This window comes from Melanerpes formicivorus, unplaced genomic scaffold (assembly GCF_026170545.1).
Source record: "Melanerpes formicivorus ecotype bairdi unplaced genomic scaffold, bMelFor1.0.p_v2 SCAF_1, whole genome shotgun sequence".
Lineage (NCBI taxonomy): Eukaryota > Metazoa > Chordata > Aves > Piciformes > Picidae > Melanerpes > Melanerpes formicivorus.
In genome coordinates, this window is record NW_027142353.1 from 28,490,470 (window position 1) to 28,515,877 (window position 25,408).

General features: G+C 40.7%; 1 protein-coding gene and 1 long non-coding RNA gene across 2 annotated transcripts in view; one reads left to right on the top strand and one right to left on the bottom strand.

Moving 5' to 3' along the window:
• The window catches only part of LOC137441112 (sodium/hydrogen exchanger 4-like), a 39,654-nt gene extending 14,254 nt beyond the window's left edge, over nucleotides 1–25,400 (bottom strand). The window contains exons 1-7 of the mRNA XM_068137989.1: nucleotides 25,040–25,400; nucleotides 21,238–21,701; nucleotides 15,865–16,124; nucleotides 12,198–12,415; nucleotides 5,667–5,869; nucleotides 4,478–4,564; nucleotides 3,120–3,190 (exon numbers count right to left, since the gene is read on the bottom strand). Of these exons, the coding sequence (XP_067994090.1) occupies nucleotides 3,120–3,190; nucleotides 4,478–4,564; nucleotides 5,667–5,869; nucleotides 12,198–12,415; nucleotides 15,865–16,124; nucleotides 21,238–21,701; nucleotides 25,040–25,268 (1,532 nt within the window). The 5' untranslated portion in view covers nucleotides 25,269–25,400. The remainder of the gene's footprint in view (nucleotides 1–3,119; nucleotides 3,191–4,477; nucleotides 4,565–5,666; nucleotides 5,870–12,197; nucleotides 12,416–15,864; nucleotides 16,125–21,237; nucleotides 21,702–25,039) is intronic.
• LOC137441117 (uncharacterized) lies at nucleotides 78–21,330 on the top strand. The gene is made up of 3 exons (XR_010987334.1): nucleotides 78–118; nucleotides 17,820–17,948; nucleotides 21,201–21,330. It is a non-coding gene; the product is annotated as an uncharacterized lncRNA (long non-coding RNA).
• Nucleotides 25,401–25,408: the final 8 nt, after the last annotated feature.

The following is a 25,408-nucleotide window of genomic DNA, read 5'->3' on the forward strand; positions in this document are numbered from 1 at the left end:
AATAAATATGTTTTTATTTCTGTGGCAGAAATCGATTTTCATTCAAGTGCACACATATTTATTTCAGTGGAGGAAACTGAATCCAAATTGGAGGCACCTGTGGACTCCTGAAGGCCTGGTGAGTGAAGACCTTTAAGAGGGCATTTGGCATGGTCTACTGGTCCACAGAGATTGCAAAGCCCACCAGACAAAAGAAAGAAACAAGCTGCAATCAGAGCAAAAGAGAGGGTTGGGTGTGTGTTTGCATATAACTCTGCCACATTTGTCAGAAAAGAATATGGCCAGTCTCCACTCTTTTGTACAAATGGTGTATTCTAGTGGGGCATAACAGCAGCAGCTGCTTTTACAGTAATCCTGGCCTATTCAGGCAGCCACCAATGAGGCTCTAAATGGCCCAGCAGTTACAGTAGTTTGGGCCCATTATGTTGCTGATAATTTTGAATCCTGACAATTAGAGCAGAGAAAATACATTTCTTTGTGTTCTGAATAACAGGGAGATTGAATGGACCACAAAATACTATGTGCTTGCATGCCGCAGATTGTAAAATATTGCTAATGTGTGTCATAATTTGAATGTGAATGTCTGTGCACACTTTGGAACAGGTATATCCTTCAGGCAGATGTTTAGCAGAACAGCAGATCCTCTTACATGTTTCTTCCAAAGGAGCAGTTTACCACAGCAAGGTAATGTGCTCCACAATGCTAATAAAAGCACTACAGTTTGGACATTTTTTTCTTAACAAAGGCTAGTTTTTATATATTAATATCAGAGAAGGGTACACAAATGTTTCCATTGGTATTATAGCTCTTTATGTTTTTCTGTGAAAGAGAAAGCCTCCTGGAATGCCATCACTTAGGTAATTAATTCTGATGTACATGTACTAAGCGTCTTTAAAGTGATGAAACCTAGGGAATGCCTTTGAATACAATCTTACATGTTTTCACATATATAGTGTTGCTTGAATCTGACCCTGAAATGAAACAGTATGTTTATACTAGTTTCCACAAATTTTTCTTTTCATAGCTGCTGGGTAGATATGAGATAAGAGGAAGTAACATTTTTTCACCAGTGTGGAAAAGCAGCTATTTCAATGAAACTAGTGCTTCAAGAGGAATTTGTTTAGTTTATTTATTGCACAGATTTTCGTGTGGTCCCTGTGGACATCTGAAAGCTATCTCTGTACTGTGATAGTTAAGAGGACTTTTTAGCATCTTGATTGAGGTGTGTGAGAAACGAGCTCACTACTAAATTTTAAATACAACTTGTTTATCATAAAATAAAGGCAAAACAGAGCAGGTTTGCTAGAGGCGCACCATAACAACTTATATAGACGTCAAATATACCTATTCATTTATATTCATACCTTTCCCCAGTGTGTTTCCCCCGCCCCCCCCGCCCCCGCCGTCTCCATCAGGGCTGGGACAAAACCTGCACTTTTGACCTGGCCAGTCTTCAGACATGTTGGCGCCTCACCTTTCTCTCCCAAAACCCCACACAATAAAGACCACGACCAACCAATCAGCCCAAAGATCGAGCCTCACAGTCCCCAGCAATTCTCCTTGCGAAAGCCAAATCTTAAAAACAATTTCTCACAGGTGTGTGCCCTAGATATATTGTTATTCTCTGTCGGGACAAGAACTGGGTGCAAACCAGCCACTTTCTTCCCACTCTTAATTCCTAATTTCCATAGAGAGAAACGCAGTCATAAAAGGTGTTGCCCCATGTCCCAGCAGACTCTCAGCTATGATACTGGGGTGCAGTATTGAAAGGTGAGACAGAGGACTCCAGCAGAGAAGTCTAGGCATAGCCTAATGGATAAATTTTAGCCCATGGCATCATGTTTGTGGAAAATCAAGATTCGTGTCTCTCCACGCTTCCCTTCACATACTGTAGTAGCAACCATAATCACAGGGTTCTATTATGGAAAAGGTAAAGGGAACGGCAGCTCAGAATGGCAGATCCATCTCTTCTGAGCAAGTGCCTGGAATAGGAATAGCCAAAAAGCTTCACAAACCCATGTCATCCAGATTATAGATGGTGGGATTAAAATTAGGTAGTGCCTTTACAAAGGACTTGGCTAAGAGGCAACCGAAATAGCAAAGGAAGACCCTGACAGTTCACCTTATCTATGCGTATATAAATCACAAAGGGCCTCTGCTAAGTGCCTTACCTGGTATCCATCTGTAAAATCAGTAGGGGGCTGCTTGAATATAGCAGACACTGAACACAGCCCGAACTTCTGAACTTTTAGGACAGAGCACAGGGTTAATAGACTACTGAATATTAACTTCTCCACCCAGAGAAGCAGAGGGGTACATGTAGTAGGCATTTCAGGAAAGACTGTAAATCCTAAGTACCTTAGCCAATGGGGAAAGGGAAATATGCATCTGGGAATTTAGGATAAAAGGGAAGCTGTGCCTTCCAGCAGTTTGAGAGACCCCACAGAGAATTGTCCTGTGGACTCTCCCTTTATTCAAATAAGTTTTACAAGACTCCTCTGTCTTCATTGTGAATAGAAATTTCTGGATCAGACTAATTTTTCTTTACAAAGAAGAACACAACACAAAAGTCCTGCATTTATAAGTGAAGGTCAGCTTGAAAGTTTCTGTTTATGCTACTGCATATATAGAGTCAACAATTGTTTTCAGTGCTCTTATTCTAAATATCACTAAATACAAAGGTCTGTAAGGACAGGTAACTAATTGTTACTGAATCTGTACTCACCATCAAAGGATCATATTTGCTGTGGAGGCTTATAGCAAAACTCAGTGAAGCACAGACATTTTAAATAGAGACTGTTCTACCACCAGACCTATGCTCTATGCATATGCTGACGTCTTCAGCATGAGTTCCCATGTTATGTTTTTCTTTTAGAAGGCTTATTTTCTGCTGGTTTGTGCAGAAGCAATTTAGCAGGCAATATATGAACTCTGCACTCCCAACAGATAACAGTTACTCAGGAGCTCACTTTATAAAAAGAGATATTGCATGCCCCAAATACTTTTGTGTTATTTTAGATTTATGGGGCACAAGATTATTTCCTATTTTATTTGCCTATTGTATTTTAGATGATAGATAGGTTGTTTTATAATAGCAGGCTGCCATAAGAGATGCTTACTTATCTCTTAGTTGATAATGACTCCAATGTCCACATATGTCTTCAACACCAGCCTTAAAGTGATCCATCAACTGGAGAAGCAAATATAGAAAAAATTTAAGTGATCATTATGACAATATTATGCCACCACAAATATACATTTGTTGATGGGCTTTTGAGATTTATTAGTTGGAGAGTGTGAATTAATTCTGAAAGCATCTACATTTCTCTAAAAAACAGTGGGAAGATCCCACTGTAATAGCTCCTTCTCCTGTCTGCAGTGCCAATAGTTACATGGAGGAGACAAGTATGTCAGGCTGCTATCATGTCACCATCACCCAGCAATATATAGGCCCAAGTAAAGGACTATGCCCAGTGAAAGATGATAGTGAACATCCAAATTGCCTGTTCCTCTTTGTCTACTGAGGCCAAAAGCTAAATTCTTGGCTCTGTGGTCCAAGCTTCCATTCCACATGTGACCTCCCTGAGAGTGGCATCGGGTGAGGTGTCCCACACCTTAACCTTTACTTTGGCCAACAAGTCCTCTGAGGATTTTTTAAATTTTCATGAAACTGTTAAGTCCATCACTATTAACTACCAGTATTTTCAGTCATCTTTTGTGTGTTTCTGTTGTTATAGAAGCAGACATCAAAATGGCTGATTCTGACATAGGTATTAGTACAAGTGGTGCTTTGAAACATAAATTGCTTTCAAGGTAAAATGTCAAGGCTGAAATAGTAAGAATTACATGTACTTCAAATTCAAATAATTTGAGATGCTCTAATTTTGCCAATGTCTCTGCACATGCTAAATTCTAAGGCACAGCATTTCTGTTAATTTCAAATATATTCCCTATTGTGCAAATGAAAGCATGGACATATATTTTGTACAGTGTTGTTAAATCAATTTGAGAACCTTTCTGTTACTTTATATAATAGCAATTTGAAAGCTAAAGCAAATGTTTGAGAGGGGAAAATATCGTTACTCAGAATAACTTGAAACTAAATTTGCAGACCAATTTTTCAATTCATTTCAGTTGAATACAACTTTATTAAAGACTTTAAAGGTGTTAGTGTGTTTAGAGCCAGACAAGAGCTGGCAACAAAAGTATCTGACAAATCTAAACAGGACTGTATCTTGTAAATGCTACTCCTATGTTTCTGTCCTCCCACAGTCACAAGTGTTAAGAGGTAAGGACCTTGCTACACCATGACACTTGCAGTATATTATTATAATTTGGTAGTCACTGTAATATAAATGAGACTTGGAAAATTATGCCTTGGACTTCCAGTGCCACTAAATGCTTCCCTCTGTCCAGCTCCTTTGGAATGTCCTTTCTCTTCTTTTTAGGATACCAGCTACTGATATAAAAAACTTACTCGCACATGAATTTCTTCATTGATAGACTCCTTTTTGTTGGTCTTCTTAACATCTAGATATCTGACCAGTGGTCCAATTGTGATTCCCTGCATTTGGAACAATGAGTTGAAATATTCAATATCTTTTAGATAAAAAAGAAAAAAAGAGGGGGGAAAAAACAGAAATAAATTGAAAGGATTTAATTTTAATCAATTAGGAAAGCTGTATCTTAGACAAAAGAAAGATATGTTACTTGTACAGAGAATAGAATAGAATAGAATAGAATAGAATAGAATAGAATAGAATAGAATAGAATAGAATAGAATAGAATAGAATTAACCCAGTTGGAAAACACCTTCAAGATTATTGAGTCCAACCTATCACCCAACACCATCTTATCAACTAAACCATGGCACCAAGTGCCCCCATCTAGTCTCTTCCTAAACACCTCCAGTGATGGTGACTCCACCACCTCCCTGGGCAGCCCATTCCAATGGCCGAGAGTTACAGAAGACAATTAAAACTCAAGAATTTTAAAAAGTGGTTCTTTTTTCTTTTTTTTTTTTTCCTTAGCAAGACTGCATTTATTCACAAGTTTTAACTGTGTAAAGTAGATGACTCATTGCCAGCCTTCTTCAAAACAGCACTCACTTGAAAGAAAACATTTTTTTTTCTTGAGATTCTTACAGTCTGGAAACAGCTTTGTTTCAGAAATAAATGTGTGGGATTTTTTTTTCACTTATAAACTATTTTTCAGTTGTTCCCAATTCTTTACTGCACCAGAGAATAGCATTTAAAATGGAAATTAGAAACAAAATGTTGTTTGGGATTTTTTTTGCTGAAACGTTTGGGGAATCTAAGTGCCTAACCATAGGTGTATAGTGCCCCATTGTCACGTACTGGTCTCCAAGATGAAAGCAAAAAGTACAAAACCTTCTCAGTCTGAGATACACCACTACCAGAGAATGATTCTGTGCTGGAGCATGAAGTTAAGATGCTTTTTAATTTTGGATGCAAAGTGTCCTTTCCCCTGAATATTTCAGGAGAAACAGGTTGTCAGTACAGACCTTCTAAAAAGCTCTGAAAGGGTAATTACATACAGGAGTGCTAAATCTGGCCACACTTAAGAGTAAACTCAATGCAACCTTCATTGTGAAGCTTTCAGTTCCCTCCATTACATGAAGGCAATCCATTAAAAGATATACTTACCTGGATGAACATAGTGAAATATATAACTACAAGAGTAGCAGTAATGAACAGTTTTTTTCTTGGGAAGAGATTCACTGGAAGTAAGAATGCAAGAGAGAAGCTGCTGGCTCCTCTAAGGCCACTGTAAGAAATAATGAGTTGGTCTTTGAAGGTGAAGGGGTATGTTCGGAACTTGTTACTGATGTAGAAGAGGGCAAATACACCTAGAAAGGGAAAAGACACCGCTATTATTAATCAAGGAGGAAAAACAACTTCTTGACTCAGGTAGCTGTTGTCAGACCTTTCATTACAATTTTGAATTCTTGTACCTTCTCTTTAACCAACAACTGGCTGTGTTTTGTTTTAAACAATCTCCTAACTGCTTCAGGGTTTAAATTCACTTATGCAGTTCAGAAGTGGGATTTTCTCCAAAGTGTTCTAGAGACAAGACCTACTGCTGGATAAGAGTTTTCCCTGTGCCTTCCCTTGCAGTGTTTCCTGTTTTCTGCACAAAATCTGATCAAAGTGTTTGAACACTTATTGCCAACAAGTCCTGAGGACAATTTCAGTGAAAGGCGAAGAGTAATAGCATTTAGTTTTTAATCTTCTGTCTTACTGTGACTGTAATTCTCTGTTTATTTCTCAAATTTCATTTTCTTTTTAATAAAAGCTAAAATTAATCAGACAGCCTGTGGCTGTGTAAGGACTGCATCTTTTCTTCATAGAGTACATTGAGCAATTTGCTTGATTCACTCATAATCTATATTCCATGAGAAATATGTATCCTATATTTTGCATGGACACTGCTACATTCCTGAATTAAAAGCTGACAAATGTTGATAATTATTTGTTATTATACACAGCAGCCACTGATAAAGTCAGTGGATTATTATAGGTAAAGCCAGTTGCAGTATGTTTTTGTATAGATTATACTGCTTTACACAAAATCTATTCTGATTACTTATAATTATGGTAGACATCAGTTACTCAGGCTGAAACTGTGTATGTGAGGTATCACCCTCAGGCCAAATCTTATTGTTAAGCTCCAGAGAAAATGATGTAATAATTTTCACAAGCAAATTTTATGGAAAATATTTCAACCTTTCTTTGGAAAGCTCTAGCACTCCCCTTGGTGTTTGAGAGAAGGATGGACATGTGGCAAGCAATGTATCTCTCTTGTATCAGGAGAGCACTTTTCCTGTCTTATTTGAAAGGATATTCCAATATAGACTCTGAAAATAAGCTTTAAAAAAAATTAAAGCCTTATCTACAAGAATCATATCACCTCTACTTGTTGAGTACTTGTGCCATCCCTATATAATAGAGCTGTTCAGATGCATATGCTTGAACTTTCACAAGTTTCCCTTTCCTCTTTTCCCTCTAGTTAAATGCCTTCTTCCAAGGCTCCCAGGCTTAAAAGTCAAAAGTCTTAAAATTTGCACCATCTTTGATTTTCAAACCTTCATTCTGCTCTGGTATTCACTCGACTGAGGGATAAGGCACATGAGAGGTTCAAGAAATAACCCCTTCATCTCAGATGTTTGATGGTTCCAAATGTTAGACTCAAATTACTGTAGGCTGGAGAGGACCTTTGGAGGCCATCTAGTCCACATCCCTACTTGAATTAGAACTAATCAGGTTGAGTCGGTCAAAACTCCAGTCAAGTCTTGAATACCTTTAAGAATGGAGAGGTAGGACACTTACAATAATTGGATCTCTCTCACATTGAGAAATGGGTTCCTACTGTCTAGTCAGAATTTTGCATGTACTAGCTTGCATCTATTGCACACTGGGGACAGCACACCTTTCCATCAGTGTTAAAGAGAGGGGAAGAAATACTTCACTGGATCTGCTGTCTACATGTTTGCTAATGCAGCCCAGGACACAGCTGATTCACTTTATGACAAGAACATAATTTTGGCATGTATTCAATGTGTTGTCTGCCAGGACAGGTCCTTTTCTACAGAGCTGCTTACTAGATTCCAAGCCTATATTGATGTGTGGATTTATTCCAACCCACATGTAAGTCCTTGCACATGCTAGTTTTGAACTTAATAAGCTTTTTGTTAGTCCATTTCTCCAGCCTGTCCAGGTCCCTTTGAATGGAAGCCATATAGAATATTGACTACATCCTTCAGTTTGATGTCAGCGACAAACTTACTTGGTGGGCACTCCATTCCATCCTCTAGGTCATTAACCATACATTAAAACAGTATTGTTTCCTGTACTTAGCCCTGAGGAATGACATTAGCCACCAGCTATGGTATTTTGAACCTAGGAGTCCAAGTCAATTCCCTTCCCTCATTATCAACCACTTCAGCTGGCCAAACTTGGTTCTTTGAAGTTCAGGGCTGTAATTCTGCTGTTTATCAGCTTGCTCACACCTTTCATTATATTTGTGGTCACTGCAATTAAAGTTGCCTTCAATTTTCACATCTTCAGCCATTTATTTCTTCTTTTTTTTAAGTGGAAGAGAAGACAAAGGGGAAGGAGATATTACTGTGGGGGTCTCCTGCAGGCCACCTGACCAGCAGATCCAAGCAGATGAGGCCCTCCACAGGCAAATAGAAGCAGCTTCCAGGTCACAAGCCCTGGTCCTCATGGGTGATTTCAACCACCCTGACATCTGCTGGAGGGACAACACAGCAAGGCACCAGCAATCCAGGATGTTCCTGGACTGCATAGAAGACAACTTCCTCCTCCAAATGGTGGAGGAACCAACAAGAAATGGTGCTATGCTGGACCTTGTTCTCACCAACAGGGAAGGGCTGGTAAGCAATGTGAGGCTCATAGACGGCCTTGGCTGCAGTGACCATGAAGCAGTTGAATTTAATATCCTCAGGGCAATCAGGAGGAAGTATTCCAAGCTCAGGACCCTAGACTTTAGGTATGCAGATTTTGATCGCTTCAGGGATCTGCTAGCCAAAGTGTCGTGGGACAAAGCCCTGGAGGGAAGAGGGACCCAGGACAGCTGGTCAGTATTCAAGGACCACCTCCTCTGTGTCCAGGAGCTCTGTGTACCAACAAAGAGAAAAGCAGGTAAGAATGCTAGGAGGCCTGCCTGGATGAGCAAGGAGTTACTGGACACACTATTACTTAAAAAGAAACTCTACAGGAAATGGAGAAAGGACAGCTAGAACAGGGGGTATATAAGGCAGCTGCCCGAGCAGCAAGAGTCCTGGTTAGGAAAGCCAAAGCAGAGTTTGAATTGAATCTAGCCAGGGAGATTAAAGGGAACACTAAGAACTTCTACAGGTATATTAATGGGAAGAAGAAGACTAGGGAAGGTGTGGGCCCCCTCAGAAAGGAAACTGGTGACATGGTCACAAGTGATGAGGAAAAGGCTGAGGTACTTAATAACTTCTTTACCTCAGTCTTCACTGCAAGGGCCTCTAGCCACACTCCTGATGTTATGGAAGACAATGCCAGGGACGGGGAGGAAGAACTGCCCATTGTAAGTGAAGATCAGGTTCGTGATCACCTGAAGAACCTGAAAGTGTTCAAGTCCATGGGACCCGACAGGATACACCCACGGGTACTGAGAGAACTGGCAGATGAGGTTGCTAAACCCCTCTCTATTATATTTCAAAAGTCATGGCAGTCTGGTGAAGTCCCCACAGACTGGAAAAGGGGAAACATTGCCCCCATCTTCAAAAAGGGTAAGAAGGAGGAACCAGGGAACTACAGGCCAGTCAGTCTCACCTCTGTGCCTGGAAAGATAATGGAGCAGATCCTCCTGGAGGCACTACTGACACAGAAGAATAGTGAAGAGGTGATTGGGAACAGTCAGCATGGCTTTGCCAAGGGCAAATCCTGCCTGACAAACCTGGTGGCCTTCTATGAACAGGTGACAAAATTAATAGACGAGGGGCGAGCAACTGATGTCATTTACCTGGACCTGAGCAAAGCCTTCGACACTGTCCCGCACCACATCCTGGTCTCCAGGCTGGTGACACATGGGTTTGATGGGTGGACCACTAGATGGATAAGGAGCTGGCTTGATGGCCGCACCCAAAGAGTGGCTGTCAATGGCTCCATGTCCCAGTGGAGGCCAGGGACAAGCGGAGTCCCTCAGGGATCAGTCCTGGGACCTGTCTTGTTCAACATCTTTGTGGGTGACATGGACAGTGGCATTGAGTGCACCCTCAGCAAGTTTGCTGATGACACCAAGCTGTGTGGTGCAGCAGACACGCTGGAGGGAAGGGAGGCCATCCAGAGGGACCTTGACAGGCTGGAGAGGTGGGCACAAGCCAACCTCATGAAGTTCAATAAGAGCAAGTGCAGGGTCCTGCATCTGGGTCGAGGCAATCCCAGACACAAATACAGGCTGGGCAGTGACTGGCTGGAAAGCAGCCGTGAGGAGAGAGACTTGGAGGTGCTGGTGGACAAGAAGCTCAACATGAGCTCTCAGTGTGCACTTGCAGCCCACAAAGCCAATCAGATCCTGGACTGCATCAGGAGAAGTGTGGCCAGCAGGGCAAGGGACGTGATCCTCCCCCTCTACTCAGCCCTGGTGGGACCCCACCTGGAGTACTGTGTCCAGTTCTGGAGCCCCTATTCCAAGAGGGATGTGGAGGTGCTGGAACGTGTCCAGAGAAGGGCCACAAGGATGATCAGAGGGCTGGAGCACCTCTCCTATGAGGACAGACTGAAGGAGTTGGGGCTGTTCAGTCTGGAGAAGAGAAGGCTCCGAGGAGACCTAATTGTGGCCTTCCAGTATCTGAAGGGGGCCTACAGGAAGGCTGGGGAAGGACTTCTCAGGATCTCAGCTAGTGATAGGACTAGGGGGAATGGAATGAAGCTGGAGGTGGGGAGATTCAGGCTGGATGTGAGGAGGAGGTTCTTCACCATGAGAGTGGTGAAACCCTGGAATGGGTTGTCCAGGGAGGTGGTCGAGGCCCTGTCCCTGGAGGTGTTTAAGAGCAGGCTGGATGAGGCTCTGGCCAGCCTGATGTAGTGTGGGGTGTCCCTGCCCATGGCAGGGGGGTTGGAACTAGATGATCCTTGTGGTCCCTTCCAACCCTGAATGATACTATGATACTATGATACTATTCTCATGTTGATTTATTCACATCTCCAGCATCTAGCACCTTCCTTTTCCTCTCAATCCCTTGTTGCTGTTCTCTTCCTGAAGGGTCTTTTTCCTCCTCAATACCAGCAGATGCAGGGCCAATACGCCGAGATTAACCTGGGATTTGTATGTAAAGGGAATATAGACCAGTGCTAAAGGCTGGAAAAGTTGGTGACAGCTGCCCAATGTAGATTTCTGCCCTGTAAGATGTTCCAAAGAAGCCTTGCTTGATTATAAATGAAGCATGGGGGAACTAACCTACTAAATTGGTTAGGCAAGGCAAATGCCTAAATTTCAGTAGTCAGAATATCTCATTCAAAGCCACCTCATGAAGCATTTGGATTTCTCATTTTCTTTAAAAATGTAAATGACTCTGAAAAATCATACTCTTTTTTTTTTTAAAGGAATATTATTAAGATGGCCAATTCAGGTACTCAGAAGTTTAAAACTGTCAAAAATAAGGTTTCCTGTATAATGCATTTTTTACTCTCTCGTATGTACTACTTCCAAAGACTCTTTCATTACAAAAGCATCATTCATTCATATTTTTAACTAAATTTAAGTGACAACAGCATCTGATCAGTGTTCCATCAGCCTTCTTAGTGCTTTCTTTTTCAGTGTTACTGTTAACCCATCTTGGACAGTAAGAGAAGATAAGAAACTCTATTTCATAGCTTGTGTGACATCCTTTATAAAATGCCTTGCCCATGTGGGAGGAATCCCAGTCTCACAAGTTAAGGAGTAAAGAGACCTTTGCAGGAATGAGGAGAAACAGTGTGTAGTAAATGAATAATTCCAAACATACTGTCTTTTATAACAGTTTAAGACTTCACATTGGACTTGTGAGGAGCAGTAGCATAGCATGGCTGGACTAGGTGTGGTATAAATAAGGGACCAGTCCCTGTTCAATTATCTATCAGTGCTAATTTTCACCTTTCTTCTTTTTTCATTGCCTCTGGCACTCTCAGCCCAGGCTCTGGAGTGTTATATCACCAGAACTGTGGTGATGTACATTGTCTAATTAGTAAGTTAATTACAGTATCCAATTAAGTCATTATGAAGCCCACTTACCCAAGGGCATATAGTTAACTAAGATATAAGCATTTGTGTAGGCATAATCATGGTAATATTTTAATTTTGTTTACAACACTCCATTCTCACCTAACATAAAGTGTGTACACATAAAGTGTGTATCCCCCATGGCACAGGGGTTGGAACTAGATGATCCTTGTGGTCCCTTCCAACCCTGACTGATTCTATGATTCTATCATACTTGCAGACTAGTGTTCAGATTTGTTGGGGGATTTTTCCCTATTTTTCTACCTGTGTAGATTTGTGAAATTAACTTATCAGTAACATAAGCCTAGTAAATTCGTTATCAAACCGGTTATGCCAGTCTGCACAAAACCTTCTAACATACCTTTGCACCAGAGAGTTACTTTCAGAGGTGCAGAGAAGGTTGTTTACAAAGGTTGACTTACTCAGTGTCCTCCAAATTAGGCAGAAGAGCAGAGTGAAGAAAATGAAGGCCCAGCTCCACTCGTGGTTTTTCCCCACTGTAGACACTCCCATGAAAACAAAAATCAGGGTCTCGCTGATGCTGCTCAGCATCTTCATGAAGTATTTTATGGTGGTATAGGAATTCTGGGAAACATTCTCTTCCACATATTTTTTCATCGTCACTGCACATGCTGTCATCCTGTATCAGGCAAAACATCAGAGATCAGCCGCAATCTCATTTTGTTTTCATTTCAGAACAACCTCAGCCTTCATTACCCACACTCTCCATCACTTGCCTCTGACCTTTCTAATATCAGAAGCACTTCATTTCCTCATTAATGTTAGCCATTTAATAACATAGAAGAACATCTTCATTCAGCTTTACAATTCCATTCTAGGAAATAGGAAGCAAACCAGACAGCCTTCATGATGAGGAATCAAGGATATCACATTCCAGTTCAAAGTCCATTTTACCCTGAATGCCTAAGACACAACCACCAAGTACCAAATGTTTGAGTATCAAACAAAGAGCAAGTTAGTTTTGTACCAGCTTGTGGATGAATTGGCTAGACAGACATAATCTGCTTCTGAGAGATTTACCTCTTTGAGGCAGTAGTTGAAGAACATGGTGGTATTCCTGTCCTGGGGTCAAAGCTCTTGGTGCTTCCCTGCCAACTGGCTGGCCAGGGTATGCTTCTGTGATTATTTACCCACAGCAGCTCATTGCTGGACAGCAAGGGGAAATTCAGTTATCCTACAGAGGTGTCCTTCCTCACTTTTATTTACCCAGAATGTGAGGAGTGTCCCTAAGGAAGCAAAGGGACATTTTCCACCTCTTCAGTGTTAATCAAGACTACAGCCTGCTTCAGAGGCATCAGCAGCAACCGAGCACAGGTAGTGGTAACAGTCATATAGAACAGTAGTCTTTGAGTAGCCCTACTGAAAGGGTTTTCCTCTTCCCCCCTAACTTTCCATAGCCATAGGTAATAGACAGAATGCTATGCTAGTAACATATTCCATCACTTATGTAGTTTCTACTGATTTTATTTTAGTCTCTGAGGGTTTTTTATGATGATATTTTTCCAAACTTGTGAATTCAGAGATGCTGGATGTTTATTAAATAGCCCTTCGTCTAGTTTCTGCTCATTTAACTTCCACTGAAGAAATCTCAAGGGTATCCTGGTGGAACTATGACATTTAGCAGGTCCAAGGATGCTCTGAGACAAGGTCATAAGGCATTAATGTTTAATGCTGTTGATGTTCAGAGACACAAGCATAATAGACTTTCATGATCCAAGTGAAAAATGAATGAATTCCTCAATAATTCAGAAAGGTGACAATGAGTTCCCACCCCTAAAACAAAACAAGCAATAATTTCATAATGAAGAAGTAAGATTAATAAATCCCAATTATATTAGCATTGATTTTTTTACTAATAATTACTAATAATTTCAGCAAATAAGTAAAGAGCTGTGTAGTCTAGTGTGATGCATAGGCAGGGAAGTAGTATTTCAGGCAGTGCAGGTAGGAAGGATTCCATATGGTATTAGTGCCTGCTACATAGTAAGTCAACTTAAAGTCACCAGTCAGCTCAATCAGAGCAAATGTGTTAGATATGTAAAACAGGACAGGACTTTTCTGCTTTGTCTGCTTGTTCAGAAAAAGACAATCTCTTGTCTAACTACTTGTTTAATATGGTTAGACATTCAAATACTGCTTCTCAAGGCCGTCATGCAAAGGTTAGTTTTATAAAGCAAATTCTTCTCAGAAGCCAACAAATAAGGATTGTTGTTTAGCCTGGAGAAGAGAAGGCTCCAGGGAGACCTTTTCACAGGCTTTCAATAATTAAAGAGGGCTTATAAGAAAGGTTGGGAGAAACCTTTTAGTACTTTCATTAGGACAAGGAGTTAAAAAAAAAAAAAAAAAAGTATATTAAGTATATTTAGATGAGATATAAGGAAGACATTTTTACAGTGAGGGTGTTGAAACACTGGCACAGGTTGCCCAGAGAAGAGTAGATTCTCCATCCCAGGAAACATTCAATGGCAGGTTGGATATGGCTCTAAGCAACTTGATTCAGTTAAAGAGTTAAAGATGTCCCTGCTCACTGCAGGGGTTGAAATAGATGACCTTCAAAGGTCCCTTCCACCCAAGCTATTCTATGATTCTATGAAATTAGGATTTGACAAGTGGACGTGAGTAAATGCACCAGTTTGGACATCAACAACTACACACTTGTATTTGTGAGGTTTAAACCAGTTTGTCCTCAATAAAAGGAGCTTCTTTATGGAGCACCAGGGCTCACAAGACCTGGCATGAAATCTCGGAGCCAATACAAGTCATGCAAGGCTGCTGTTACCCACCAGCTGGACACTGAAAATGTAGCAGGCATCAGCACTATCTTCAGCACTAGGTTCCCATTTCTTTACTCTCCTGAGAGGTTGTTTGGTGTAGTGTCTTTGAAATTCACCTCCCAGCAGTTTTCTCATAAAGTCTCTCGCTTTTAACTCTATTAATTCCTTTATCTTCTGACTCCTTTCCCACTGCAATCTTATCTGCCAAAAAAAAAAATCACTCTTTCCACATTTACCCCAGTTGAGAAATCTGCTAGCTTTCTCTCTGCAGCAGGCACCCATGCCATCACAGCACCTTAAGGAAGAAGTCCCTAGCATTACAGCAGCATCAAGCAATCCTGGTTACATCAAAACATGATTGTAAATATCCCCGTACATGAGTGTATGTATGTATAGGTGCCTTATCATAGAATCATAGAATTGTTAGAGTTGGAAGGAACCTCAAGGATCATCTAGTTCCAACCCCCCTGCCATGGGCAGGGACACATCACACTAGGTCAGGTTGCCCAGAGCCACATCCAGACTGGCTTTCAAAACCTTCAGGGATAGGGCCTCCACCACCTCCCTGGGCAACCTGTTCCAGTGCCTCACCACCCTCATGGTGAAGAACTTCTTCCTAACATCCAATCTGAATCTACTCATTCAAATTTTTTTTCCATTCCCCCAAGTCCTATAATTACCTGACACCTGAAAAAGTCCCTCGCCAGCTTTCTTATAGGCCCCCTTCAGACACTGAAAGGCCACAATTAGGTCTCCTCAGAGCCTGATGTTCTTTGTTGCCTGGTTTTGCCCAGTTTCAGTTACAGTGTTCGAAGATAGTGTAATTCTAGTAAATGGTGTTAGAGCTTACAGCTGCAAACAAAAGCAGGAACTCAGATGTTATTTATTGTGTTTTCTGTATTCATTACTTTTCATCTCTCCTGTGATCTGATAGTGATGCTGCTTAAAAAAAATACAGATACAGTGATCTATTATCAAATCATTCTCTTATTCTACTGATCTTACCCCAAGTGGTAGCCTGATCATTTAACCCATAGCTTGCAGCACTTTTTCCAGCAGGCAAAAAAATCTTAAAAAAAATCATAGGAGCTATGCACTCCTCACTAGTATATCTATGCCTATGGTGGCTGTGGGTTTGCTTTTCTAGTTACCACTGTATTTTGCAGAACCCGTAGAAGCCATCTACTGCAGATATGTAGGAGAAAAACTGAAAATGCTTGTATTGTACAAATTTTGAGCAAACCAATGTCACTTCCTTCAAGAAGGCATCCAAAGAGCCATAAGGGATACTCACGCCAAAATGCCTGAGATGTAAAGGGTTTCCGCAGATAGGTATGACAGGTAGCTGAACATGAAGACTAGCAGGGGTTCAATAGCAGAGACATTGCGGGTGAACCGAGTCATGAATGCTGAAACAAATCCAAAGACGATGCCAAACAGCATGCCACCCAGCCCCACCACAAAGAAGCGAGCAAAGCCAGCGAAGATATCAATGGATTCAATTTCTTCATACTTGTGCATCTGGATGAAGGCGATGAAGATGTTATATAAAACCTGTGTGTGAAAACAAGGAAACAGCAGTCAAACACCTTTCCAAACCTTACTCGTTTCACAGGGGAGTGTGTGTATGTGTGGATAAAAGCCTGAAATCGTTTTAAACAGCTCAGCAATGCAATAGCTCAAATCTCTATTGGTTCTTAACAAGACCCAGAAAAAAAGGGTCATAAAATAGTAAAAAACAAGAAGAGCAGATAGTTACATAATAAGCATAAAATTCTGGGGTATCAAATGCAGTTGAAGTGGCAAAACAAATACATTATTGAGGTTTTTTTTCTGAAGTTTAACTTAATTATTAACAAATGTTGAAAGCCCAGCTTAGAGAGGGAAGGGAAAGGAAGGGAAGGGAAGGGAAGGGAAGGGAAGGGAAGGGAAGGGAAGGGAAGGGAAGGGAAGGGAAGGGAAGGGAAGGGAAGGGAAGGGAAGGGAAGGGAAGGGAAGGGAAGGGAAGGGAAGGGAAGGGAAGGGAAGGGAAGGGAAGGGAAGGGAAGGGAAGGGAAGGGAAGGGAAGGGAAGGGAAGGGAAGGGAAGGGAAGGGAAGGGAAGGGAAGGGAAGGGAAGGGAAGGGAAGGGAAGGGAAGGGAAGGGAAGGGAAAATGGTAGCCTCTCTGTCCTCATATATTATGGGTTTGATAACACTTAACCTCTCCCCCAGGAAATCTGTGTCAACCTCAAAGTGGGAACCAACAGCTGCGCCGCTCTATGTGGCCTAAAGACGCTTTGTGCATATGTTTTGACTTGAAAGCTTGAAATTACAGAAGTGAGAGTAAAACATTGTCAGATTAGAAGAAAGCTTGAATTTGATACATTATATAATTTGGTCTATAACCATAATTTAGTTTAGCTTAGAGCAGAGTAGTTTACCATACTTCTGTTATCAATAATTTATTTTCTGCATTAATTTGTGATGAAAAATCTTCAGTATGTTCCACTTTCATCCATCTTTTAGAAACTAATAGTTTCCACAGTAATGAGTGGCATAGTAATAAAAAGGTCTTAGAGATTGTTGACGGTCAGTTAATATTAATTGGTGTCAGATCTGTTTGCAGGGAGTATATAACACATGAAAGTCACCTTTCAGTTTTCAAGGGAATTCAGGGAACACCTAAAGACTCTCCAAAGCTGTTGCACCAAAGCAGTAGTTCAAAACCACAAAATCATTTGCCTTACCTGGTTTCCTTTGGTCTTCTTCATATAGTTAATTTCAAAAGACTGTTAAGAAGATTAAAGCAGATATTTGCAGGTAGAAGAGTCAAGCTCATTAGGATAATAATTATTCCCCAGCTACTATCTAATCTTAAATTGCTGCTGGGAGCATATGACCTTGAGCTGTCACGTAGCCTGTTCTCCAGGAGACTCATTGATAGTGTTTCCGAGGAATGGACAAAGCACAACAAAATGTTGCAGGTGAGAAAATATCCAGAGCTGCTTTTTCCAGATGACTGTGTATGAAATTAGGCTTTTCAGTGGCAGATAAAGAAAAGAGGATTAATATTTCCACCTTACTGTACCTGCCATGGAGCTTTTCATTGCAAAGCCTGTTTTATCTCTATTTCCATTTTCTTGCAGTCTTCAACCTCTTAGACTTTTGATTCTTTGTAAATGATACCAAGGCATGAATGTTTGTTGACTTGTGAATAAAACAAATTATCCTCAGCAAATGACTTAGTAAGGTTTTATCTCTTTTTCTAGGTCCTAAAATGTCCATATGAACTGGCATTAAAATGTAGGTGATGGAAATATGACATAATTTCCTTTGTTTTGTAACATGCTTTGTAGGAGTAAATTGTTCTATGCAACATCCTGCACTGCATCATACAAGTAAGTCTCCATGCAACAGCTGCTTGGCTAAGTTACGTTGCAGTGTTTATGTCAGTCAATGGAGTACTGATTCATTATATGGCAGGAAAATCTGAATCAACTTAGAATGTCTTTGTTCACTCAAAAAGAAGTAATGGGTTGATACTTGGCCTCATTTAACAACTCTGAAAATGTCATGTTTTGGTTTTTTTGAGGGGACATTACTATATAGTGGTGTACCACTGAGTGGCTTTTAAAGCCAGGGAGAGGAAGAGAGAGCATAATGTTCTTGCCCACAGGGGACCTCCCCAGGGACTGGTCCCTGCTCCAGCTGTCTGTAGGATACAAGCATTGCACATACCATCCACATCAAAAACACTAGAAAACAGGTTTTCAAATTACTGCCTTAACCACCAACACAGGCAGCCCTGATTAATCTTCCTTTCCACCCCAATAACTCTTTCTGACCACATGCATTTAATTGCACTCTAAACACAGCGGGTCAAATTCAACAACAGGACAGAAAGTGTCTCCACTTTCAAAGAGTTAATTTCAAATCCCCTTAGATGAAGAAATTAGTTTTACTTGGCTCTCCATCATGCAGTAGTTTTCTTTAACTGCATACAAGGAAAAGAGGACACCATTAGAGAAAACAGTCATTGCCACTTCATTTGGAGTATAGCATAATGTATAAATATTCTCAGTGTTTCTAAAATCAAATCTCAGCGTTGAAGTAGTCAAGGAAAATATTCAGTTTCTTGACACACACAGGTGCTCAGGCCCCATTGAGACAGAAATGATCAGTCTATATGCAGAAGCAGAGCTTCAGATGCCTAAAACACTTTTTAGCAGGTGCAGGTTTGAATGAAATCTATACTGAATTTACCACCATCACTGTTCTGAACAGTACTTTGAAACTCCACTAATGTATGATGCATGCTAGAACTCCTGAGGACTGAGGAGTATGAGAAAGGGTACAAGTGGATAAAAAGGGTGAATTATCCACATTTGTTTTAGTCCCTTAAGTCAAAGGCATAACTCCTAAATCATCATTCTAATACCACAGTCTATTCTTTTATTTGTTTGTTTGGTTTTTTGTTTGTTTTTCTACCAGGATATTTGACTAAACATAGGAGAGGGAGATATCGTTGCTTCAAATGTGACACACAAGTTCAGCAAAATTCATACCAGTTTTTCCTGATGGGAAAAAAAGTTATTCAAGCTGATAAGCAGACTGGAAAGAACCAGGGGATATTTGTATTTAAAATACTATCTTGGTGATATTATCTTTTTAAACACATAGAGTTAACTCAAATGAAACTGTTAAGAGAGAAGCAAAAAGGAAATGGTAAGATAAAACACCTGAGGTAAATAGTTTTAAAGCTTTTTTAAAAGCAAGGTGGGTATCCTATTGGGCTCCATCCAGGTGACGAATACTTCCGTCTTTTGAAACAGGAAGCTAGGTAGACATTTTTAAAATGTCAGTGTCTGGAAAATGGATGAGAATGGTGCAGGAGCTGACAAAATGATTGCAACATAGCTGCTATGAGAAGACCTCAAAGATGAGGGTGCATAGGACAAAGGGAACTTACAGAGGTGTGGCAAGTGTTCCACATGTACAGCCCTTTCAGTACTTCTGCTAACACAACTAGTGCTGCTGAAGAGCACCTAAATACCAGCGCTGTTAAATGCTGTAACAGGATCCTGACTGAAAGCTTGTATACACATCATGAGTTGGACCAACATCATAAATCAAAGATGGGAACAAAGGGAAGGCAAAGTGCAGAGCCAGTCAAAAAAGGGTGAAACAAGCTCTTCAGACTTCAGAAACAAGCTCCTTCACTTGAAGGAATCAGAAAGACAAGTGGAAGTGATAAATGCATTAGGGATGTTTTCATTACACCTATAACACATAAGCAATTTGCATGTAAAGTTAGGTAACATTTGTCCCTTAGTTCTACATCAGCTCTACATCTCAGATTCAACAAGAGGAAGAATTTATGATCAATAGGCTGTGGCTGCAAGAAATTACTTCATTCCTTTTTTTTTTTTTTTTTCATTAATCATGAACTGCACTTCTCCCATGAGGCCTTTCAGCTATGAACTGTGTACAGATTTCACAAGTCTGTGTTATGCAGTACCTAACGTACAGTAGCATCTGAATAGTTTTTATGTGGTTTAGATTCTTGTGATTTAAATTCTGTAGAGATCTTATCTAGGAAAACTCCTTAACCTGCAGTTAACTTGCAGCACATGAGTAGTCCTGTTGGTTTCTGAGCAATTAATTGCCTGCTTGAAATTTCGCCTTGAAAAAAACATGCATTCTCCAAGTGCAGGTTTCTGCTGTGGTTTACAGTTAGAATCTCAAGTTGCTTCAGGTTTTAGTAGAACTAATGAGAAAAGGGGGCAAATACTAGCAAAAGGAGCTCTGTAAAAACATTTTCCTGCTTAAAACAAAACCAACAGAAGACATGCAAGCAGAACAAAAACCAAACAAAAATTCCAGACAAAAAATTTCAAAAAAGCCTATGCCAGCAACAAAAAGCAAACACCACCAACAACAAATAATAATAATAATAAAACCCAAACACAACAACAACAACAAAACTACAGCCCAAACAAAACCCAAATCAAACAACCAAAAAAACCAAGCAAAATCTCTCTTATTCCAGAAGCATTGTTTCTGGACACTTGAGGTAAGACAGCCAAGCTGAACCTTTGTCAGATGTTTTTACTGACAGAAAGAGTTATGCAAAGTTATTAGTGGCTTTTAGATTAGAATTCCTGTTTAAGGTCTCTGGGGAACTTCCTAGAAAAAGGCTGGAGGAATCAATGTGGCCTCCAGCTCCAGAGGTTGGTGGTTGGGGACTTCTTTTCCCCCCCCCCCCTACAGAGGGCACATGACAAAGCAGAGTCTCCTGTATTGTTATCTGTTTTGCCTTCAGTCTTTCAGCAGTACTATTTCCTATTTATTCACTTGCACAGTATTAAAAACATTCCAAGATCTTACATGGATCCTACCAGAAAAATCAGCTGTAGCATATCCATTCATTTCAGTGAGTGCAAGAGCAAGATGTCATGTCCAATGTCTGTGTGTATGCTTCCCTCTTTCATCAGCCCTAAAACAGTATGTTTCTGAAAGAGTTAGTGTAAGATGTAACCTTTTCATGCATTAGAATTACTTGTGTATAATGTACTGGAGCAATCATGAAAAAAAAATTATGTATCTGGGATCTCCTTAAAGCTGTTCTTGTCCTGTTCTTATCCTACAAGGCACAAGAATCTGAAGAGGGGAAGACAAGAAACTCACCACAGTTATGCCATCATTTAGCAATGACTCTCCAAAAATCATCATGTAAAGCTGCTCATTAACAGAGGCTTCTTCAAAAACTACCAGGGCTGCCACCGGATCCACTGCTGAAATCATGCTCCCAAAGAGAAGGTTCTCCAGCAGGTTCAGGTCAGTCAAGCCAAAGGCTTCAATCTGGCAGATTCCGTAGAGGGAGAGACCAATTCCAAATGAATTTAGCAGAGATCCCAGCACAGACCACCACAAGATGGATCCGAAGTTTTCAAAAAATGGGCGAGTTGGCATGAAATAGCCCTCCTCCAGGACAATGGGTGGAAGGAGATACAAGAAATAAATACTTGTATTCATCACTGGTGGAGATTTATGATGAGAAGCAAAGATGATAGCTCCTACTAGTGCTCCAATGGCAATTAAGATGCAGCTTTCAGGCATGAGTCTTGGTAATCGGTGATAGAGATGGAAACCTTAAATAAAAATTATGTTTAAATTAACCTGTTGTCAGATAAATGTTTTTTCTGCCTTTGAATCTTTTGCCTTCAGATGGCAAGGATTTCCTCCTGGGATCATGAATGTAAAAACAATCCGAACTGTTCCCTCTGAAATTAAATGTTTCAAGACTTATGTTGCTAAAGCAGGGGAAGAGTTTGGCTGTGAATGTCTTCTCTTCCTGATCCCCAGCTCTCCATTTCTGAGCAAGTGTGACAAAGAACCACAGAATCGCAGAATGTTAAAGGTTGGAAGGGACCTGCAGAGATCATCGGGTCCAACCCCTCTGCCACAGCAGGATCATTTAGTAACACACAGGAATGCATCCAGGTGGATTTGAAAGTCTCCAGAGAAGACTCCACAAGAGTCTTCTCAAGACTAAACAGCCCCAGGGATCTCAGTCTCTTTTCACAGGGGAGATGCTCAAATCATCCTCATGGCTCTCCATTGGACTCTCTCCATCAGATCCCTGTCTCTCTTGAATTGGGGAGCCCAAAACTGGATACAGTATTCCAGGCATGGTCTCATCTGGGCAGAGCAGAGGGGGAGAAGAACCTCCTGGACACACTTTTCTTGATGCACCCTGGGATACCATTGGCCCTCTTGGCCACAAGAGCACTTTGCTGTCTCATGGAGAACATGCTGTCCACCAGGACTCCAAGGTCTTTCTCCATGGAGCTGCTCTCCAGTAGGGCACCCCCTAACCTGTACTTGTGCATGTTATTATTCCTTGCCAGGTACAGGACCTTCATGAGGTTTACCTTCGCCCAGCTCTCCAACCTGTCCAGATCTCATTGGATGGCAGCTCAGCCTAACAGGGTGTCAGCCACCCCCACTCCCAGTTTTGCAAATGCACTCAATAATTTGGAAATAAATTACTTCTTCAAGAATCCTATCTGCCCAACCACTGCTGCCAAACCTCTGAGGCACAGTGTTGTCCATGCATCTCAAAGGGATGGCTGCTGGATTTAGGGCACCCAGAAACCTGTAGAAGCCCAAGAGAGCAGGGGTCATCTCAGATGCTATGGTCTGCTCAACTCTCTCCACTGCCAGCACTCTCCTGAAGCAGTGCATGGACTCCAGGTGATCAACAAAGAGAGTGAGTATTCATGAACAGCAAAATATCTAAAGCAGCAGAAATCAAGCCACAGTAACATAAGGCTTTGTACAAGCTGATTAAACTTGCTCTTCTGGGGAGACTGCTGCTCCTACATAAGGTAAACATTTTGTAAAGAACTTTATGAGTTAGCTCACTGAAACAAAACCAGTGATGACAAAAGAGCTGAAAGAACTACCAACAGTTATCCAATATCTGAAAAAATAATGCATCCTGACAGATTTATTTTTTTCCATCATCAGAATAAAAGCTGTCTAAACTAAGAAATTAAGCAGGACAAAGACTTTTCCAGACAGAAAGGTTCAGCTTGCACTGATAGAGTCAAATTCTCTTCCATACCCCAGCAAGATGTCATCACATCCAAAGTGCCTGTGGGGGCAGAGCACAGCCCAGAGTCCTTTTGGGCACTGCCTGGGAAAAGGCTCATTGACACTAGCCAGAGCTTAGAAGGAGCATCACTACACTGATATGGTATGCACAGGGACACATAGGTTCCTGGCAGGGTGCTGGTTATTTTACCAGTGTAAATGTAACCAACTTGTTTGACAGAGAAAGGGCTACACTTATATATATGTTGTGGGTGTGAATCCCCTTCTGCCCACTTTCATGTGCTACTACTAAATTCTTCACAAAAAGAGTGATTTGCCATTGGAATGGGCTGCCCAGGGAGGTGGTGGAGTCACCATTACTGGAGGTATTTAGGAAGAGACTGGATGGGGTGCTTGGTGCCATGGTTTAGTTGATTAGATAGTGTTGGATGATAAGTTGGACTTGATGATCTTGAAGGTCTTTTCCACCCTGGATAATTCTATTCTATTCTATTCTACTGCAACTGTGTTCATATCTATAAATGTGTTTTCCCATTTGACATGAATACCATTGATACCAATGCTAAGAAAATGTCTATGAATGGTTCATCTAGTTGCTATAAAAGGCATCATATAATCATATCGCAGCTGAGGGGTGCCTCAACTAGGAATATAAGGAATGGTTCATCATTTAGAAGAATGAGACAGATTATGAAATCTATAAATTTAATGGCTATTTCCATGACTGAAGCTAGGTCAACTGTCATAAATCTGGCAGCAAATGGCATGACTGCATTTATGTGAGCCTTGAATTATCAATGTTCAAAAGTAAAGGAAATTATTTTCACAGAATTTGAAATAATTTATTTAGTAGACAATTAAAAAATCCAACAGTATCTTATGATCGTAACTCTACTCATTAATTTTTTTCAATGAATAAAATATCATATCCAAGTCTTTTGTCAGTTTTACAGAAATCCCTGAAATCCTGAAATCCAGAAATAAGATAATACTTGAATGAAACACAGTTTGAGAATACTCTTTCCTCAAGTAACCAAAATATTCAGACCATCTCTTTCTTCCAAGCAGATTTAAAGTCAGCAGCTTCATAATTTTCACCAAAAGTAATATTTTTGGACAACAGTCAGCTAAGGAACAGGTCTGCTTGGGAGGCATCATACATTCCTTCTGAATTATCAATTTCTTGCTAAAAACAAGAATGTAGAGGAAATGTGCCTTATGGCAAGTTCTGTGTTTTCATGAATGATGAATAAAAAGTTGGTCAATATGCTCACTGCTGGCACATTCTGCTGATGCAATAACAATAACTTGATTTGTAAAACTCTTTAGCAATAAAGACATCTGTATATAGGAGCTGGATTGAGACCACCAGTTATTATGAAACTGGCAAATCCTGGTCAGCTGTAATAGTCTTTGAAAATCGTGTAACTATGACATGAAAAATGTTTATCTTCATGCCACCTCTAGAAAATCATCAGTCCCACCTACCAGCCTGTTGTATAGAAAGGTTTGAAAATTCCATGGGAGATCGAAAGAGCAAGGCTATCACATGTATGTATCTCTTCACATTATTGCCATCTTCTTCATATATTTGATATAGTTGCATTAATTCTAAATGGTCAAAATAATTTAGCCCAGCTATAGACATTCAAGATACATGGTGAGCCATTTTTACTGCATTAATTGCAGTCCCAGTTGCCTGCCTTTATTCTGATGTCATTGTCATGGTAACAAACACACATGCTCTTTTGAGGATAGAAGGTGTAAAAGCTATCCCAGCTACAAAAATTCATGGAAGATACATAGTTATGTGGTACATTTTTAACTTCTCACCAAGGCAGCAGGACCCAAGATCCCATTTTCTACTTACCTATTTTTGCAAGAGAAGCAAGGAGGATCCAAAGAGTAACCTCACAGGGAATTTGCACATAGTCATAGTCCAGTGTGAAAACATGTAGCCTCGTATCTTCTGAAGAGACAACAGCCTCATCATCACTCTTGCTTAGGCTGGGCTCATCCACATAAGCAGCAGCAGAACAGCCTACCAGTGACAGCAAACAGTTCAAAAGCTTTGCATGTGCAAGCAGTGCAAAGGCCATGTCCGGATCTGTGACTGACTACAGATAGAATATGCAGAGGGTGCATGAAAGTACGCAACACTCACACCTCTTAATTCAGGTTGCTCATCACCATGGTCGTTTCTTCCTCAGGGTTGCTTCATTTTCCTATTAGAGGTCAT